This window comes from Pelodiscus sinensis, chromosome 4 (assembly GCF_049634645.1).
Source record: "Pelodiscus sinensis isolate JC-2024 chromosome 4, ASM4963464v1, whole genome shotgun sequence".
NCBI classification, from domain to species: Eukaryota; Metazoa; Chordata; order Testudines; family Trionychidae; genus Pelodiscus; species Pelodiscus sinensis.
In genome coordinates, this window is record NC_134714.1 from 72,431,322 (window position 1) to 72,451,044 (window position 19,723).

Sequence of the window (19,723 nt, forward strand, 5' to 3'; positions counted from 1 at the left end):
TCTTCTATCTCCACATATTCTTGGCTGGCTAGTGTGGGGATATCCCCTATTGGTGTGCTGTGCTTAATGGTCCCTGAGAGCTAAGTTCTCATTAGCCTAGGGGAGGAGACACCTCTCCCTCTATCCCTAGGGTGGCAGCCAATGTTCCCTCTAATCTTTTGCATCCATGTGTGGATTTTTTCCATCCATGTGCAGAATACATGTTAGGTGCACCAAGGCATATGCGAATATGCACCACCAGTCGAAACAAGACCTAGCTGTGGGAATTCTGCTAATCAGCTGGGCAGCTTTGGCATTTCTCCTGAGTGGCTGCAAAACCACCCAGTTTACAGAGAACACTAGTGGCAACAACATGTTGCCTAAGATGCATCCAGCTGTGATGTCTCCTGTTCCATACTTCTAGCTGGCTGATAAAGCTAGTGCTGATCCTTTTGAGAATGTTGCCTTTCTCTCCACAGAGCGATGTTATCCGCAAGCCTCAGGGGCAGGCTGAGCTGAATTCTTCTTGCCAGATCATTCGGGGTGAAGGGTCTCAGACATTTCAGGTGAGAATCCCTTTTGGCCTTACGCATAGCCATCTTCTCAAGGATGTAAGCAGGGCAGGGTGGGAGAGGAGCTACTTCAGTCTGGATGGTGAACTTAGTCATGACAGATGTGTACTGACTTTCCTAGCTTTTATTTGCCTTGTGTTTCAGCTTAGAGAGGCAGTCTGTTTTGTATAAAAATGAGCTCAAACCCAGCTTTCATGTTCAAAGAGGTTCAGATAATCCCACCCTCTCTCCCACAATCCCCACATTTCAACTTACTTAAGAAAAGTTGAGCCTCCGTGAAAGAAAGTGGCTCAACCAAAGGCAGGAGTTCCAGGAATCTTCTCAGCGAGACCATTCTCATCAACTTGGGAGAAACATCTACATTGTTGGAATCATCTGAAAACTGAGTCTCCAGCCATTTGAAGTGGGCCCATCGCTAGATCTACTTGTCATGGGGCAGGGTATCAGTGCCAGGGGACTTCTCTGTAAAGGAGGTGCGATATTAAAGCCTCCCATGCATTCTGACTCAGACTTGCGTAGAATGTGTTCTTTTTGTACTGAAGTTAACTGAAAGTTAGTGTTAATATCTTATATTTATGGAATACGTTTCATCTCAAAGGACCCTAAAGCACTTTGGAAGCTATTGAGGGTAGAGGGCAAACATTGGCTATAAATATGAATGTATAAATAAAGAGAGAGACACTACTTCACTCACCACTTTAAAAAAATGAAACCACCTCTGTAGTGACATAGAGTAGTTATTTAATAGCCCTAAGCAACATTGCAGAACAGGATTGGAAATTAAGGAGAACATTCTATCCAGCAAAAACATGGGGATGGGCGGGAGGGGTTTACAAACGCATATAACTATTTGAGTTTGAATTCAGCCAAGACACATGAATTAACTCTTCTACTCTTATAAAAATCAGCATCTGAGGAAGTGAGTTGTAGCTCACGAAAGCTTATTCTCTAATATCCTAATAAATGTGTTCATCTTTAAAGTGCCATGGGACTCCTTGGGTTTTGGTTTTTGTGTTTGTGGGTTCTTTTCTTTTCTATTTTTTTTCTGAAACTAACAATGCTACTTCTTGGAAACCATATGATCCTATGACCCAGTATTTGAAGGAGAGATGACAAGTATTCAGACTGTGACATTTCCCTTCCTCCTTTCCCTCTAGCTCATCACTGAAAAGAGGACCTACTTCCTTACAGCAGACTCTCCCAATATCCTGGAAGAATGGATCCGTGTCCTGCAGAGTATTCTCAAGGTTCAGGTGACCAGCTCTGCTGCTCTCCCTCAGAAGGATGCCAAACCTACTGTAAAAGGCTGGCTCACTAAGGTAAGGTGGCCCTAGCGCAGTCAGTCTCCCTTGACACTGAAAGGACAGACTTTTAGCCCTCTGGGGTTTATCTACCAACGGCCTGCAAGAAGTGGGTGTTTTAATTCTCCCTGGAAAGACAGAGGTGGATTCCTGAAGCTCAAAGGAGCAGGGAAAGAGGATGTCAAGATTATATACAATGAAGAATGGAATAGAACACCCTGTCAGAATACACTGACCCTCTCCAATAGTACAATGCAAGACAACTGCAAAATATTTTACTGCAATTTAAGTAAATGCTTTTATAATGGCACATATAATTAACTTGTGGAACTTGTTGCTGTAGGATATTAGCAAGAAAATTGTCTAGTAATGTTTCAAATGGATTATACATACCCTCAATTACTTAGATACCAACATTCCATCTTCAAAAGCATCTGAGTGGCTTAGGTGCTTTTGAAAGTGTTTCTCTGGATCTTTGCAGGGGTCATGACAGATAGTTTTACACTAGCTCAGAACAATTAGTATTGAGAACCTGCCAACAAGAGATTCAAAGGGAAAGAAAACATTCCAAGTAACTGCTGCTGGCAGTGCAGTAAGATCCAATCCCTAGATTACATCTTTCATTCCTTTGCCCTTCCTGTAGGTGAAGCATGGTCACTCTAAGTTGGTTTGGTGCGCACTGATTGGGAAAGCGTTTTTCTACTATCGAAATAATGAGGACAAGGTACTTTGTGTTCCTTCTGCTATGTCTCATATAGTTTCTCTGTTCTTTTACCTATTATCCCATCTTACTCCAAACAATCCCATTTTCTCCCATGTTTCAGCCCTAGCTAGTACCTCCCACTCTGCAAAAATGCCTACATCTGCTACTAGAAATACAAATACAAATACATTGTCTTCAAAAATACCAAAGACACATAACTAACAAAGCATGTACCTGCTGTCTCCCAGATTGCTCCACTTGTATCTCTCTCACTTCCTTTGTCTTTGTGTGTTTTAACTTGTAAGTTGTGGCAGGGACTGTATCTCCCCATACGTGTGTAAAGCACCTGGGCACATTAGGAGGTGCTGCCACAAGACAATACATATTAATAACATGGGGTATGTCTACACTACCCTCCTAGTTCGAACTAGGAGGGTAATGTAGGCATACCGCACTTGCAAATGAAGCCTGGGATTTGAATTTCCCGGGCTTCATTTGCATAAGCGGGGCGCCGCCATTTTTAAAACCCCGCTCGTTCGAACCCCGTGCAGCGCGGCTACACGGGGCACAAACTAGGTAGTTCGAACTAGGCTTCCTAGTTCGAACTACAGTTACTCCTCATTCCACGAGGAGTAACGGTAGTTCCAACTAGGAAGCCTAGTTCGGGGCACGAACTAGGTAGTTCGAACTAGGCTTCCTAGTTCGAACTACAGTTACTCCTCATTCCACGAGGAGTAACGGTAGTTCCAACTAGGAAGCCTAGTTCGAACTACCTAGTTCGTGCCCCGTGTAGCCGCGCTGCACGGGGTTCGAACGAGCGGGGTTTTAAAAATGGCGGCGCCCCGCTTATGCAAATGAAGCCCGGGAAATTCAAATCCCGGGCTTCATTTGCAAGTGCGGTATGCCTACATTACCCCGCTAGTTCGAACTAGCGGGGTAGTGTAGACATACCCATGGGGAGAAGGAGGCAGTTTTCTAATCACTTCTGCACTGTATCTGTGGAAGCTCATCCCGAACATGCATTCCTTTATACTCTAGATATCTGCACCCAGTATAGCGAGAGAAGCTGTAGGTCAGGGTTGGGATGACTCTTCAGAGCAGCATAGAGGAAACTAGAACAGCATGTACCAGGCGTGGGAAAAATACATCCTGCAGGCCAGATCTGGACCACCAAACATCTTCCTCTGGCCCGCCCTGACCCTCTGTGCCAGGGTGGAAGGAAAATGTCCTGCACCACAGCAGGGCGTTCAGACAGTCTGCATGCTTTCTGCAGTCCTAGCTGTGTGGCTCCTAGAAGTGCCACAGCTGGAGGTAGCTGACAAGCCTGTCTCTGCGTGCCCCTTGCGGGGAAGGAGGGCACCCTCAGCACCATCCTCACTGCTCCCATTTGCCAGACACTGGTCAATGGGAGCTATGAGGTGGTACTTGTAGGCTTCATGCAGAGACACGCTGCCCCCCTTATTCCAAGGGGCACACAGAGACAGGTTTAGCAGCGGTAGCTGGCAGCTTTGAGGGGCGTGGGCCTGCCTGCCTGAATGCCCTGCTGCACTGCCCACTGGGAACTGCCTAGGACCACCACCTCCCAGCCAGCACCAAAGCCTGCACCTGGCAACATCTTCCATACTGCAACCCCTCTGCCCCAGATCAGAATCCTTACCTGCACCCAAACTCCATCCCAAACCCTATATCCCCTCCATTAATATAAAAAAGTGCAGCCTGTGATCACTTACCAAAATTCTTGGAGTGGATCCCCGCAAAATTATTGATCACCCATGGCATATACCCTCTGTCTGGCTCTAGCCTATGCTGGTATTTTAATATATATTTTACTGTACCACCTAACGACTTCTTCAGTCTCAAGGGCCAGTTGCAGTAGGTACAGTATAGTGAGAGAGAGTTCCTTTCCTGCAGAGCTTACAATCTAAAGTAATATGAACTGCAACAGAGGAATATGATGGGCAATTGGAGGAGAAAGGAAGGATCAACGATTATTTGTGGATGAAGCCATCTTTTCATTGTATGTGTACAGTGCTCCGCATAACGGGGCCGTGACAAAGCAGCCATGCCCTGAACGCCCTGTTATTGCAGGCCATGGCATGACACATGCACCTGTGTTGTCGGTATCCCCTTGGACCTGTAATAATAGGGATAGTCTCTCTTGGTATCCAGTTCAACAACCAACTGCTAGTCATGATTTACTGCTGAATATATTCAATAATCCACAGAAACCTCACAATAAAATTCTGAAAGCCCAAGGCACCCAACAGGTTCCCAGCAGTTTTCCATGCTTTCTGTAAGGACTTAATTTCTATCTCACCCTCCCAACTAAAGATGTGATAGTGTACATAGTTAACCAGTGAGCCAGTTACACGCAGGCCCCCCCGCCCCCCCACACACACACTCTGTCCTGGGGGGGGGGACAGGCAGGAGCTGGTGCATGCGGGGAGCTGACTTAAATTTTCAGCGGTTACACATTTACATAAATACACACATTTTAACATCCCTACTTCCAATAGCCAACCCCAGACTGTTATTGCCCTTGTTCCAGGGCTCTGCTCCACAGGTCACCTGCCTGAGAATTCCCTGCCTGGAAATCCAATTCCTGCTCAAGGAATATCCCTCCATGACTGATCCCTTATTCTGGGCTTAGCTTCCTACAAGCCTCCACTGTGGAATGCTGCAAGAGAACTTCCTAACTCATCCCACTGACTGATTCTTCTGTACCTGTGGTGGACAATCCCTGACCCGCGGGCTGGATGTGCTGCACCAGGGTTAGCCCCTGGAGGGCCGCCATCACTATATTTACCTGCATCTCCACAGATTTACCTGCATCTCCACAGGTACAGGCACTTGCAGTTCCCATTGGCCGCAGATCTCTGTTCCCAGCCAATGGGAGCTGTGGGAGACAGTGTCCCGCTGGTCCATGCCGCTTCCTGCAGCTTCTTTGGCCATGAACAGTGATCCATGGCCAACAGGAACTCCAAGCATCCGTACCTGCGAGGCACAGATAAAGCAGTGGCAGCCTGTCGGGGCTAACCCTGGCAAACCACCTCCATTCTTATTACCTACCTATGCTCTGTACCATGTGAGTCCTACCCCTGCTCCTGGGACTCGCTTTCAAGCATCCACCCTTGTATTTCAGACTCAGCTTCCTTTAAATCAAGCTGGTTCCTCCCCTTAATCCGCAGGCCTCTGTCAAACTCTCTTGAACTCAGCAGGGGCTCCACCCACCTCTGCCCAAATCCCATCAGCATTCTTCACCTTTTGCAACACACTTCACCCTTTGGAGACAGGATACGTACCTTCATTTCTTTTCCCAGTGTCCTCTGGGGCATTTGTACATACGCAAGTCAAAGGTGGAGGAGGTGGATCGTTCCTGTGACTCAGATGAAGATTATGAAGCCACTGCAGGGGGTCTTCTCTCATCCCATTATACCTTGGTGATTCACCCACAGGATCAGAGTCCAACCTACCTACTCATTGGTACCAAACACGAGAAGGTATGAATCGGTGACTTGGGAGAGCAGGGATGTGTGGTGCTGGTATAACTTGGTACCAGTGTGTGGATAATACAGATGATTCAACCAGTCTGGTTAAGATAAGAACCATCCAGAAAATTCCCCAAATCCAACTCTAACAATCAGGTTCAGATTTTGAGTCTGGTTTAATTTTTTTTCCCCCTTCTATGTATTTATAATTTTTGCTGCCCTCTCTGCAGCTGAGGGCTCAAGATACCAAGATTTCCAAACCCTGCCGAAAATCATCACAGCAGACTTACTTTGGAAGGGGGAGGGATAGCTCAGTGGTTTGAGCATTGGCCTGCTAAACCCAGGGTTGTGAGTTCAATCCTTGCAGAGGCCATTTAGGGATTTGGGGCAAAAATTTGTCAGGGGTGGTACTTGGTCCTGCTGTGAAGGCAGGGGACTGGACTTGATGACCTTTCAAGGTCCCTTCCAGTTCTAGGAGATAGGCAATCACCATTAATAAATAATAAATACTTTCTAAGTCCCTCTCCACTCACAATCCACTCACAACCCTGCAGAACTGTCTTCTGCCAGACACAGGTCACACAACAGTGAGCTGGACTAGGGATGTGAACAACTAGTCAACTATCTGATAAGCAAATGCTTATCGGATAGTCAACATGCTAGTTGCTCTCCCCACCCTTGCTGCCTCTATCAGAAAGAGGCAACAAGAGGGTGGGGAGAGGGTGGGGAAAGAGGAGCATAACCTATGCTCTACTACTCCTAACTACTCCTAAAGAATGGGTGGGAGTTCCTTGGAGCTTGGTGCTGTGCTGTCTTAAATTCCCGTCTTAAATTCCCAGGATCCATCTGAATCTCACTTATGATTTGATGAACAGTGATGAACAGTGATTGCCTCAAACCATTTAGCTAGCCCACTTGCAAGCCAAGCCATTGCTGGCCTGGCATTGCTGGCCTGGGTGCCAAAAATGGAATGAGTGAAACTTGTGTGTTGACTCTGTTGACTGGTCATATATATAGATGACTGTGAGAATATCACTGGGTTTCCAGCATCACCTGTTCTTTTCATGCTATTTCCTCAGGATACTTGGCTGTACCATCTGACAGTAGCAGCAGGCAGCAGCAATGCCAAGGTGGGCACAGCATACGAACAGCTAATTGGAAAATTACTGGATGCAGAGGGAGACCCACGTAAGTAGAACCCCAAAATGTCTTTCAATGGTTTGAATCCATCCACAGAGGAGAAGAAGGGATAGTGAAATAGATCAGCAAAGGGATAGAGCGCCTTTCACCTCTAAGTATACAGTAGCACTTCAGTAGAGGACTCGAGCACTACATTGACCCTAGGTCGCCAATTAATTTATCAAAGCATCTGCAGCTCCTCTTACATTGGAGAGCAAACTACAGAAAGCTCAGCCAAATCTGGGTTGTTCTTAATAAATAAGAATTTAAGAAATAAAAGTCTGAATCTCTGACTCCCTGGCACAGTGTACTTTGAGTTTCACTTACCCATGTGTGCACATATACTCTCTCGCTCTCTCTGTCAGCTCCCCATGTGTGTGTGCATACACAGAGACTTAACCCTGGATACCCCTCACAGCCATAGACATTTATTCATTCACACATGCATATACTGTCTCTCACATTCCTACACACCTGTTTACTCACTCTTCCTCATGTAGACACATACCACTTGTACCCATTCACAGGTATACAAACCACACATATGCTATCACACCTCTGAATACGCACATGCTCTCTCCTGCACGCCCATGTATACATACTCCTGTCTCTGAGCTTTGACCAGTGTGCCATAATAGCTTCCACTGATAAAGATCCGGATAGCACGTCTGTTTCACAGACTCAGTCTCTCATTTGCACCAGCAGATGGTGCTGCTTCCCACCACAGTCCAGCCTGTGTGATGCTCTCAGATGGCAGGAGGACAAATTGCAGGGCTGCTCTCTGCAGCCACCTGGCATTGCTTGCCGGCATTCATAGCTTCTTGGCCACTGTTAGGGTCATGAATTCATTGGAGTCAATAGAGTGACACCAAGGATTAATGTGACCCAATGTGGTGCTGCTTGCCCTAATTGCTTACTAATTGGGCCAGGCTTTTTTTTCTATAGGGATCAAAGGGGGCTCTACTGTGGAAGATTGTGCTGGGAGGTTCCCTCTCACCTTGTATCAAACTTATGCTTCTGTGTTCCTGAGGCTGCATGTTTTTACTTCATCTGTCACCCAGAATCTCCGTTGTGGAAACACCCCATGCTGTGCTACAGTAAGGATGGGCTGCACACCTCCCTTACTACTCTGCCATCAGAGGCGCTGCAGACAGAAGCCCTCAAGCTCTTCAAGGTAATTAACAACCAGTATAAAAGATTTCAGCTGTTCTGTTCAGTTATTTTAGGGGAAGGGTAAGCTCTGTGAAAGACCTTACTGCTGCTCTGTTGGCACAGATGGGGCTAATGTGTCACTTGTAATACAAGGGGCCAATCTGTCTACCTGGTGTATTTTATTCTATGCAAACAACCAATTGGCTTCTCACTTTTTTGGAGGGGGAGCAGGTATCTCAGGGTCAGCTTCTGCATTGCAGGACTTGTCTATCTCCTTCTCCAATTGCAGCAGTGGAGCGAGAGGAAACAGCTTATTGCCCAGCTCCCTCATGCCTTCCAGCCAGGGGACCGGGGTAGGCAACTCATTGCCTGACTCTCACCCTTCTCCCCCTGCTTTGGGTCCTGGAAACATTAATGCCAACACTATGTTCTGGTCTACAATAGGAAATAAGGTTGGTAAAATCATGTCACTCTCAGGTGTGAAAAATCCACACCCCTGAGTGATGCAGTTAAACCAGCCTAACCTCCAGAATAGACAGGGTGACGTCAAGGGGCGGATTCACCTACTGACCTAGCTATATTCTTGGGGAGATGATTATAAAAAGCCCTCCCATCACCATAAGTCACACCTGCACCGAAGCACTACAGTGGTGCAGCTGCCGTGTTTTTAAGTATAGAAGGAAAGCAAAGGTGTGATTAGGGGATAAAGGATTGCTGAGGGGAGCAAGCAGCAGTGGAGAAGGTTCTTATAAACAACTGCATTCATTGATGCTTGAGAGAGATGACAGAGAAAGTTGTTTTGGGGGTTGGAGCAGGGAATTGACTCAGGATTACTAACCACAGTCGCTCTGTACCTGTGTTACCTTCTACAAAATGGGATAATTGATGTTTATAAAAGAATCCTGTGTTATGGATAGGAATAATCTGAAACTCTGCAGCTTACTGTAGCATCTGGGGCTATCACTATTGACTGTTGCTGTATTTTATTATTTATAAAGGCACCCTCTCAGAGTATTTTACCTTAAATTTGTAGCACCCTTAGTATGCCAAGTTATGAAGCCCACTGGAAGATTTACTAGTGTGACCAAAGATGCCTTTTATAATAATGGACTAAACAGAATTCCATGTTTAGCATCATAACTAGGCCCCATTGCTAACAGTAGTGGAAAGGAATATAGAACAGGGGGCTGGAAGCCAGGGATTCTGTTCCTGGCTTTTCTTGTTGTGTAATGCTGCATGATTATCGCTTTCTGCACGTACTGTAAAAAGTGCTCTACTTGAGGTGTAGTCTGTGTATGCGGTATACAGGTACAGTGACCATACACCCCTTTTTTTCTGGGACAGTCCCGGATTTAAGGGTTCTGTCCCAGTGTCCTGGTAAAAGCGGCAAATGTCTGGGAAAGCCCGTTGGGATCCGGCTACAAACGGCACCGCCATTTCCCCCCCCCATCTGGAACACCGTTGCAGACACCCAGCACTAGCATGGTGCAGCAGCCAACGTCCAGCCTCCACCCAGCACGTAAGCAGCTCTTTGGTGCTTTGCACAGGCACGCAGGGCCGCTGCCAGTGGCGCAGTGTCCAGAGCGCAAAGCTCCCTTGCAGCACGTGCCGCCATCCCACACATTCCTCTCCCCCCCATGGCCCTTCCCTCTCGCCGCGGGACTGCCAGCCCAGCCACGCCGCCTCCTCCATCCTCAGGTGGCCGCCGCTGCTGGAGTGGGAGGGCAATAAACCCGGCAAGCCGCTCCTGGGATGGCAGAGACTGCGCAGAGCCTGGCTGGAGCACTGCAGAGCAGGGTATGTTTGGGCTCTGCCAATGTGCTCTTTGCATGGCCCTTTCTCCCCCCGCCCCTTCCCACCCTGCTGGGGGAGCGGCAGTGCATGGACCCACTCGCTCTGCCGCGTGCCGCAAGCCGGGTCTGGGGGGTTGGTGGCTTCCTTCCTCCCCGCCCCTCATGCTCCTGCTAATGGGAGCCAAAGCTGGTGCAGGGACTCCAATAAAATTAGCACTGCACAGCCCAGCTCCAAGCCCAACAAGCGGTCCTGATCTGAAAGCAGCTGGGGCCAGGGCTGCGGGGACTTCTGAGGCCCGACCACAGACTCCAGCCCCACAAACTGGAAGGCAGAAGGTGTGGGAGGGGCAGGGAGGAAACTAGGAAGAAGGGAGGTGGGAGAGGAAGGGGCTTGTGCTGAGGGGAGGGGGCAGAGCAGAAGAAGAAAGGGAAAGTCACCAAGGGACAGGGTGGAGGAAAGACAAATGCCAGGGGGGCAAGTGGAGACAATGAAGAAAAGGGCAGGAGACAGGAGGGGAGGTGGCAGAGGGAGGGGAGGTGCTGGGAAAAGGGTTGAAAGGAGGGGAGGGTATGAGGAAGGCGGGGATGGAGCAAGTCATGTGTGAGGGCACAGAGGGGCATAAGGGGAACAGGGCCGAGGGTGGTGAGGGGATGGGCATCAGGGAAAAAGAGGGCAAAGGGGGCAGGGGCAGTGAGGGAAGGGGGAGGCACCAGGAGGGTGCAGGGGTAAGGGAAGGTGCAGGTGCCAGGGGATTCTGGGGGTGAAGCAGAAGTAAGGTTGTCAGGTGTCCAGTATTCAACTGGACAGTCCGGTTTTTGAGCCCTCTGTCCAGTAAAAAAATTTCAGGAAATACCGGACATGTGCTATGTCCAGTATTTTCTGGTTTCCCGTCTGAGCGCCCGACGGAAGCGGGGTGGGGGTGGGGGGAGTGGCTGGGAGGTGGGGCGTGATCGGCGCTGGGAGCCTCTGGTTGCATCTGAAGTAGGAGTGATGCCTTGCGGAGGAGGAGAAGCCCTGTCGGTGCTCCTGAGCGCTGTTCAGGTGTGTTGTGGCGCCGTAGCTGGACTCGCTCGTGCTTTGCTGGGACTGTGCGTGGGATGGGCAATGCCCTGGGATCTGCATGTGCTCGGGTCAGTCCCGCTCTTCACCAGCTGATTCTCTCTCCCCCCCCCCCCCCCCAGCCAGCCCTGCTCCCCCTGACACCCTCCCAGCAAGCCCTGGTTCCTGCCGGCTGGTTCTCCTCCTCCCGATCTCCCCCAGCCAGCCCTGCTGCCCCTGACCTCCCCCCTGCCAGCCCCGCTTCCGGTCCTCCACCCCCTCGCTCCTCCCAGCCAGCCCCACTCCCCTCCCAGCCAGTCCCTTCTCCCCACCCCCCATCCCAAGTGTGTCTGGTATTTTTTCTGAAGCTACTTGGTAACCCTAAGCAGAAGGGCAGACACCTTGTAACATCTTAAGCATGGCTTAACCAACTGACGTCTTTATTTCCATCTCCCCACCGCTGTCCCTTTGCAGTCCCCCGAGTCCTGCTCGCTCTTGAGTCCCCCTTTTCCGCTATCGTCGCATCCGCCAGTGCCTCCCGGTAGCCCCAGGTAATGGGGGGAAGCGGGGTCTGGGTCCGCCCTCACTCATGGACCCCAGCCCAGGGCCCTAAGGACGCAGACCCACTTGGGTCCGGTCCAGCTGACGGGGCTTCCCGCCGTAACGCGCCAGCCTGTGGGCAGCTGAGAGCCCTGCCCTGGGCTGCTTCCTTCCCTCCCTTACCTAATCTGGTCTTTCCCCGGCGTCCCGGCCGCTTGCCACGTCCCCACATGGACCTGTCGGTCGGCTTGTTCCCCGCACTGTTCCTCCTCTCTCGAGACGCCGTGGGTCCTTTCCTCAGCCTTTGGCGCTGGATGTTGCGTCACACCTCTCCCTCCCCTCTGGAGACGCTAGGAGCCCTTTTTAAGCCTTGGCGCTGGGGTGTTACGTCACACCCCGTTGCCCTCCTCTGGCTCCTCCCTCTCCCCTCCGTATTGCCTCGGAGCACACCGCGCAAGCCTTTTGCAGCTGCTCGGGACCCTGCCCTTGGCCTGCGCCGGGAGGTAGGAGGAGTGCGGGCACCGATCTACGCTCCGGGCTGCCCGGGGTCGCGCAGCGCCGGCTCCTTCCCTGCCGCCCCGCGCCCTGTACAGGACCATGGCGGGCGGCTGTTCAGTGCGGGGCAGCCGTGCCCCGTCACACACCTGCAGAAGAGAGACCAGAACCAGAAGAGAGAGGCAGGGAAGTGTTAGGAGAGGGGATGAGGAGGGGTAGCTCACATGATCAGAGTGGGGCTACTGGAGGAGTCGGCACAGGGGGGAGAGAAGAGCTGCTGCCGGGATGCAGGTCTCAGGAGGGCTGAGGGGAGTGAGAAGGGCAGGAGTCAGGAAAGCTGAGGAAGGTGAGGGGTTAGGGGGAAGCAGGCACCAGGGGAGATGATGGAGCAAGGAGAGGAGACATGGCAGCAGAGGGAAAAGGTAGAGGTTTATAAGATATTTATTAATAACTTGGGTGCTACAGTGGCACATCCAAACAAGCCACATGAACTCAGTACTGGTGCACAACACAAAATTCATTCTGCTCATGGGAGGAAACTCTTAAGAGGGAACACTTCCCCCAGCCTCTCCACTGCCCCTCCCCCCCGGGAGTTAATGTGACACAAATTGGGTTAATGCAATTGTAGGATAGTTGCATGAGGGGGGTTCGGTGGGGGCCAAACTCATCCCTATTGGTAGGAGGATGGTAGGAAAAGTTCTAAGAGGGGGTTACATGACACCTTTTAGTTCTGGTCATGTCCCCATCTTGACCCCGAGAGTTTTACCTCCATAAGCGTGGCTAATGGGGGTCAGAGGTGTGGTTAACGGGTCAGGGGGTGTGACTAATGGGGGTCAGGGGGTGTGACTAATGGGGGTCAGGGATGTGGTTAACAGGGTTCAGGGGGTGTGGCTAATGTATCCCTAATTTTAGTTCAGAAAATATGGTCACCATACATATAGGGCAAAGTGAAAAAGTTTGTAGGAAAGGAGAAGCATGGTCCTGCAGAGGTAAGGCATAGGCTTGGAAGTCAGGAGATCTGGGTTTTCTCCTTCTAGGTGCTGACACACCTTGGAGATTCACTTCCGTCTGAGCCATGCTCTCCACATCTGGAGCTAGAAGGTGCTGTGGGGAAAAAGTGAACTATTATTGTAATGCCTACAGGGGGAACCAAACCTGGGGCATCTGGAGCTTGCATGAACCTCTAGTCTACAGCTTGAGCTAAAAGCCAGTGGGCTCTCAACTAAGGCTGTAGAGCAGGCTCGTTCTAAGTGCCATTAGATGAGACAGTGAACCATACCCAGTAGGTGTGTGGGTTACACTATTATTTCCCTTTCTTGCAGTCCTGTCAGCTGTTCATCAATGTCCCTGTGGAGGCTCCATCTATTGATTACCATGTGTCACTTGCCCAGACAGCATTACAAGTCTGTCTGACTCATGCTGAGCTACAGAATGAAATCTACTGCCAACTAGTTAAACAAACTAGCTGCCGGCAGCCACGAAACCACTCAGTCATTCAGGTGAGCCCCTCTCAGCCACTTCCTTGCCCACCCCACCCCCATCTGTGCCACGGCAGGCTGCTCTGTCCAGGCCAGGGTCACCATGGGCGGGGGCTGCACTGGCCAGGCTGGAGCACCCCTCTGCCTGGCACCTGGCTTAATTCATGTCCTTCCAGGCTCTGCTCTGGTTACACAACAGGAACAGGAAGGTGAGTGCTTCCAATTCAGAAGTCCACACTCTGTTGCCATTGGCTCTCCAGGCCTCTTGCGAACTTACTTCCTGCTTCCCTAGCATTCCTCTCTAGGACCCATTATTTATGGTTTTAACCGGGGTGGGGAACCTTTTTTGGGTTGGGGGCTGCTGACCCAGAGAAGAATCAGCTGGAGGCCACACACAAGTGAGAAGCAAAAAAGAAAAAAAACACCTCACTGACTGGCCCGACTGAGAAGCAGAAGGACACTCCCCACATTACCCTCGCACAACAGAGCCTAGAGAGGGCCAAGCTAGTAGATATTCTGGCCCTCCAGGCTGTGGGGTGGGGACAAAAATGAGGGGTTCAGTGTGTGGGAGGAGGCTGCCAGGAATCAGGCTTGGGGTGTCAGGTCTGGACAGGAGGGAGGAGGCAGGCATGGGTTGGGAATTGGTGGGTCTGGGAAGGTGGTAGGATGCAGGAGCAGAGTGCAGGTGCGGGGTCTGGGTGGGAGGACATGCAGGAGCGGCGTGGAAGGTCTGGGTGGGAGGTAGAGTGCAAGAGTGGAGGGCGGTGCAGGAGCTTCCTCCCCCAACCGAGTGGAGCCTGTGGGTCAGATCCAGCCCCGGCTTGCCTGACACTAGCCAACAAGGCTCTGGGGTCCCTGCCATCTGCAGCAGGGAGCCAGCACCTTCCAGCCCCTAGGGATGGAATGGGGAGGGGGCGAGGTTCTGGAGCACTAGCACTGGCTCTGCAATACTGGGGGAGGGAAGCCCTGATCCTCAGGGGCCAGATCCAGGCAAGCCGTGGGCCGGATTTGGCCCCTGGGCTATAAGTTTCCCATCCCTGGTTTTAACCTTTACAGGCAAGATAATTAAGGTTAGGTCTCAAGAGTTAACTACTGTGAAAATACTTTAGTTAACTGGCTGGAATGTTTAGAAAAGAATATTAACCCCCCACATTCATCAGACACAGGCCAAAATCACTAGTCACTCTTCAAAATCTTGGCCCGAGCAAAAGCAGAGCAAGTATGACTGCACCTTATTTGCTGGTGGACCATTTCTCTTTACAGTGCTGGCAGCTCCTGGCTTTGTGTGCTCCTCTCTTTCTGCCTCAACACCACTTCCTCTGGTATATTAAACAACACCTACAGCGGCATGCAGACCCCAGGTAAATAACATCCCACCTTCATCTTTCAATGGCTTTGTTGCATCCAAATCCCTTCTACAGAATTGTATTAAGGCTAGTTTCTGACTAACCCGTGCAAAGTTGAGTTGGGGAAGGAGATGGCATAAGAAGCCTTCCCCAAGGTCCCCAGCTGTTCTTGTTCAGAAACCATCTTTCAGACACTTTTGACCCACTTTTCCATGGAAGTGTTTTCTAGTCCAGAAGATGGTGGGTATAATGCTTCTGAAAGGTCAACAGGGCTTCTGAGAGGAAAGGGAAAGAGGGCTGGTGGGGCAAATAAAAAAATAAAAAAGTTAAGGGTCCCTGGGTTAATAAACCCAAACTGAATTCCAAAGCGATGAGAAAAATTATTTAAAACCAAACAGAACCTCCCACCAGATTCTCTTTACCCCGGGGGTCTCAAATTTTCAGCCAAAGAGCCACTCCCAGCCAAAGCAGATGCACAATTTACAGGGGTGGGGAGAGCTGTCTGTTCCCATTCCATAATCCCCACCCCTTCCTGCCACTGCCCCTTTCTCTCCCCCTCCCCATCCCATGGCATCCCATCCCCTGAGGCCATGGCTTTGGGGATCACCGGGGGGACCTGGTGCATGGCGGCAGCAGTGGTTGCCCCCACCTCCCCACTCCACCCCCGCACTCCCAGCAAGGGCAGGAGCTGTGGGAAAGTGGAGCATACCTAGCAGGTGCACTCACTCCACTTCCCATGGCTGCTGGCACCGCAGGGAGTGGGTGGGGGGGTGCTTGACCATTGCTGCCACCCTGCAACAACCCCTCCCTCCACCTCTGCCCCCCGGTGATCCCCAAAGCCACGGCCTCAGCTGACGAGGTGCCATGGAAGAGAGAGCACAGAGCGGGGTGGGGCTGGAAAGGGTGAAGCAGTGACAGGAAGAGGTGGGGCTTGGGGAATGGGAACAGAGCCCTCCTTTCCCCCAGATTGCACAAGTGCTCTGACTGGGGATGGCCCGTAGGCTGGGAGTATGAGACCCCTGCTCTATCCTTTTATCAGCAATTGTGTTTCATAGTTGCAGGTTATGTTGCATAACACTCACATTTCTCCTGCACTCCACCCTATAAACACACCAAAAAGAAAGCAACCAATGAAAACTTCTTTAACAGCCATAAGCCATTCTAGGGTGTACTTTGTCTGTTGATGGATTTCTTGGGTAGCTTAAGAAGTTTGGACTTCAATCTTGAATCTTCTTTTGGGGCATGTATCAGTGACTAGATAATGCACACCCTGTTGCAGTTTATTGCTTTATGAAAACTGAATGTGAGTAAACAGCTTGGAATTTCAAACCCAGTCTTGGACAGACATTCATCAAAAATTCATATCAAAACTCTCCTGGGATTTGAAAGAGTCTGTCTGTCTATAATCTTTCTAGCCCATATTTTTCATTATCGTTGCTGCTGCCTCTGCACTTGCTGATTCCAACCAGAATTGGAAATACCAAAACTGGCATTCACATGGTATTATTGCTGGCTCAGTTGAAAGGAGAAAATTCTGTAAATCTTCCGAGAGAACCTAGCAACCATCCTTGTTTTGCAGGCCGAAGAGGTTTGGATCTCAGTCCTAATCTGTGTGTATTTATCTGCATAAAATCTAATATCCAAGGGTAAGTCTACACTACCACCCTAGTTCGAACTAGGGTGGTTAATGTAGTCATTCGAAGTTGCAAATGAAGCCCGGGATTTAAATATCCCGGGCTTCATTTGCATCTTGCCGGGCGCCGCCATTTTTAAATCCCCGTTAGTGCGGACTCCGTGCCCGCGGCTACACACAGCACAGAGTAGGGAGTTCGAATTAGGCTTTCTAATTTGAACTACCGGTACACCTCGTACTCCTCCACGAGGAGTAACAGTAGTTCGAATTAGAAAGCCTAATTCGAACTACCTACTCCGTGCCGCGTGTATCCGCAGGCACGGAGTCCGCACTAACGGGGATTTAAAAATGGCGGCGCCCGGCAAGATGCAAATGAAGCCCGGGATATTTAAATCCCGGGCTTCATTTGCAACTTTGAATGACTACATTAACCACCCTAGTTCAAACTAGGGTGGTAGTGTAGACATACCCCAACACTATAGAGGTGAATTAGGACACTTACAAATCTACACATTTTCACTTGAGTAACATGCCAGGGAGAGTCACTGAAGAGAGGAATTGATAACAGGCACAGTAAGTGTACCTAAAGCACGTGTTTGTGTGGTCACTCTCTCACTGTCGGATTAGGAGTGAAATAGGCAAGTATGCTATCTACTGTCAGAGGTCTGTGGAGCGCACGTTGCACACTGGAGAGCGGGAAGCCAAGCCTTCAAGAATGGAGATCGTATCCATTTTGCTGCGGAATCCCTTCCACCATTCACTCCCCTTCAGCATTCCAGTGCACTTCATGAATGGAACCTACCAGGTAAGACATGGGCACCATCCTCACTGCACAGACACTGGCACCCTCCCACTTTCTTTTCCCCCCATCCGGCCCCCAGCTGGGGGTTGGGAAAAAGTCCTGCCTCTCAGAGTTGCAGGCAGTGGCAGCTAAAGCCCAGCTGGGAGTCAGGAGGATGCCACAAACAAACTTCCCATCCTCGCTTCTCTGAGATGGTCACCCACCCCGTATTTCCCCCACCCGCCCCCATACAGTCTGCTTTCCCCGCCCCCGCCCAGCCTAGGGGTTGGGGGGCATGCTGTGTTTCTCCCAGGGTATGTCTACACTATAGAGTTTTGTAGGAAAAACAGCCATTTTTCTGACAAAACCCGAGTAACATCAACACTGCAATCACGATCTTTTGAAAGTAAATCAAAAGAATAGAGGGGGTTTTCCTGGTGTTAGTAAAACTCTTTCTACGATGAAGAAGCCTTTTTCTGAAAGAGCTCTTTCGGAAAAAGGCCTGTGTGGACGGGGAAGAGGGAGTTATTTCGAAAGAAGAGGAAAGAGGAAAAAGCACAGGTGCCCTGCTGGCCATCCCGTCCATAGCAATCACAGCTTACATGCGAGAGAGCATCCATTCAGTGTGGACTCTATCTGTCGCTTTTTCGATGAACTTTTGCAGTGTGGACGCTCTCTTTTGAAAGAAGTTTTTTCAGAAGATCTCTTCCGAAAAAACCTTCTGAAAGAAGCCTGCAAGTCTAGACATAGCCCCAGGCAGCTGCAGCCAAACCCAGCTGCTATGATCAGAGTAGCCTCTCCTCTCCCAACTGCCACAGCCCACCTGGACATCCCAAACTTCCCTACCCTCTGACCCCGCCTCCCCATACCCACCCACTCCTCTCCACACACCCACACACTCTCTCTCTCCCTCCCCCCCTTATGTCCCCTACCTACTGTCTGGGAGAGAGACACTCCTCTGGCCCCAGCAGGGAATAGCTACAACTGGGAGAGAAGTGCAATTCCCCCAGGTGGACAGTCCCGTGCATGGCAGTCCTGAGACCAGGTATGGGACTTATTAACCAGCTGGTCGACTGTGCTGCCACACAGCTTAGCAGGATCCATAGTGCCAGGTACCTCTCAGGTAATTGAAGCCTGCACTGGGGTGTCTCTCTACATTTTTTAGCCACTTGTGACTAGTTCTGTCCCCCAAGATAAGCTTATTTAATTATTTTGATCTCCGGTTCTGTTTCAGGTTGTGGGTTTTGATGGCTCCTCAACAGTGGATGAGTTCCTCCAGCGGCTGAACCAGGAGACGGGAATGAGGAAACTATCTCACACTGGGTTTTCCCTCTTCACAGATGATCCTTCTGGCAAGGATCTGGAGCACTGCCTGCAGGGCACTGTGAAGGTAATTCTCTCCCTACACACCTAGTCAAGACAAGGCAAGAGTTAAAGCCATTAAGGAACCCAGACTTTCACAGAAGTGGGACTTGCCTTGTCTTGACTAGAGTGTTAGATGGTATTAAAGTGACTGGATTCATACACACTCACACCCCGTCTCTTGACAAAAGTACCAGCTATTGCCTATTATGTTACTGTATCCTAACTTTCCACTGACAACAGTATAGCCAGTGTAGGGAGAGCAGAAGCATTTAAGAGAACGTGAGAAGGTTCAGTGCAAGACTTTATATCTGGTTTGGGTATCATCCAAGAAGTTGAGTTATTTGATAAGTTATCCTAAGAAGCCTCTTTTTTCATTGACCTTTATTGGTATGTTAAGGAGGAAATAGATCTTTACTGGACTGTCTGCAAAAGGAGTGGAGTATTTTGGAGAAGGTAATTGGAGCTGAATTGTTTAATATTTGAGAGACAAGGTGGGTGAGGGACCAACTTCTGTTGGTGACAGGGACAAGCTTTCAAGCTACACAGGCCCCTTCTTCATGTCTGGGAAATGTGGCCAGAGCCATGGTCAGGACAGCATTGCTAAATACAAGGTGGAACAGATTGCTTAGCACAAGTAGTTAACACACATTTCAAAGTCCAGTTCAAGGAGAAGTGGCTCATAAACACCTCTTCAGTCGTAGGGGGGAAAAGAAAGGGAGGGGAGGCAGCTTGTGGGGAGAGAAGTTAGTGGGTTGTAAATTGTGATTAAACCATAAATCCAATGTCTCTAACTAATCCGTGATTCTTACTGTTTAGCAAAATTATGAATTTAAACTCCTGGGATTATTTTTTTAAGGTGTTGTGCTGATTTCCTCTAAG

General features: G+C 49.9%; 1 protein-coding gene across 8 annotated transcripts in view; it reads left to right on the top strand.

Moving 5' to 3' along the window:
• The window catches only part of PLEKHH1 (pleckstrin homology, MyTH4 and FERM domain containing H1), a 101,004-nt gene that overhangs the window by 56,329 nt on the left and 24,952 nt on the right, over nucleotides 1–19,723 (top strand). For all 8 annotated transcript variants that reach the window (XM_075927390.1, XM_075927391.1, XM_075927388.1 and 5 more), the window contains 10 exons: nucleotides 459–545; nucleotides 1,709–1,870; nucleotides 2,496–2,576; nucleotides 5,876–6,055; nucleotides 7,123–7,231; nucleotides 8,284–8,396; nucleotides 13,564–13,740; nucleotides 14,983–15,080; nucleotides 17,326–17,503; nucleotides 18,714–18,869. In XM_075927390.1, coding sequence (XP_075783505.1) covers nucleotides 459–545; nucleotides 1,709–1,870; nucleotides 2,496–2,576; nucleotides 5,876–6,055; nucleotides 7,123–7,231; nucleotides 8,284–8,396; nucleotides 13,564–13,740; nucleotides 14,983–15,080; nucleotides 17,326–17,503; nucleotides 18,714–18,869 — 1,341 coding nt within the window. The remainder of the gene's footprint in view (nucleotides 1–458; nucleotides 546–1,708; nucleotides 1,871–2,495; nucleotides 2,577–5,875; nucleotides 6,056–7,122; nucleotides 7,232–8,283; nucleotides 8,397–13,563; nucleotides 13,741–14,982; nucleotides 15,081–17,325; nucleotides 17,504–18,713; nucleotides 18,870–19,723) is intronic.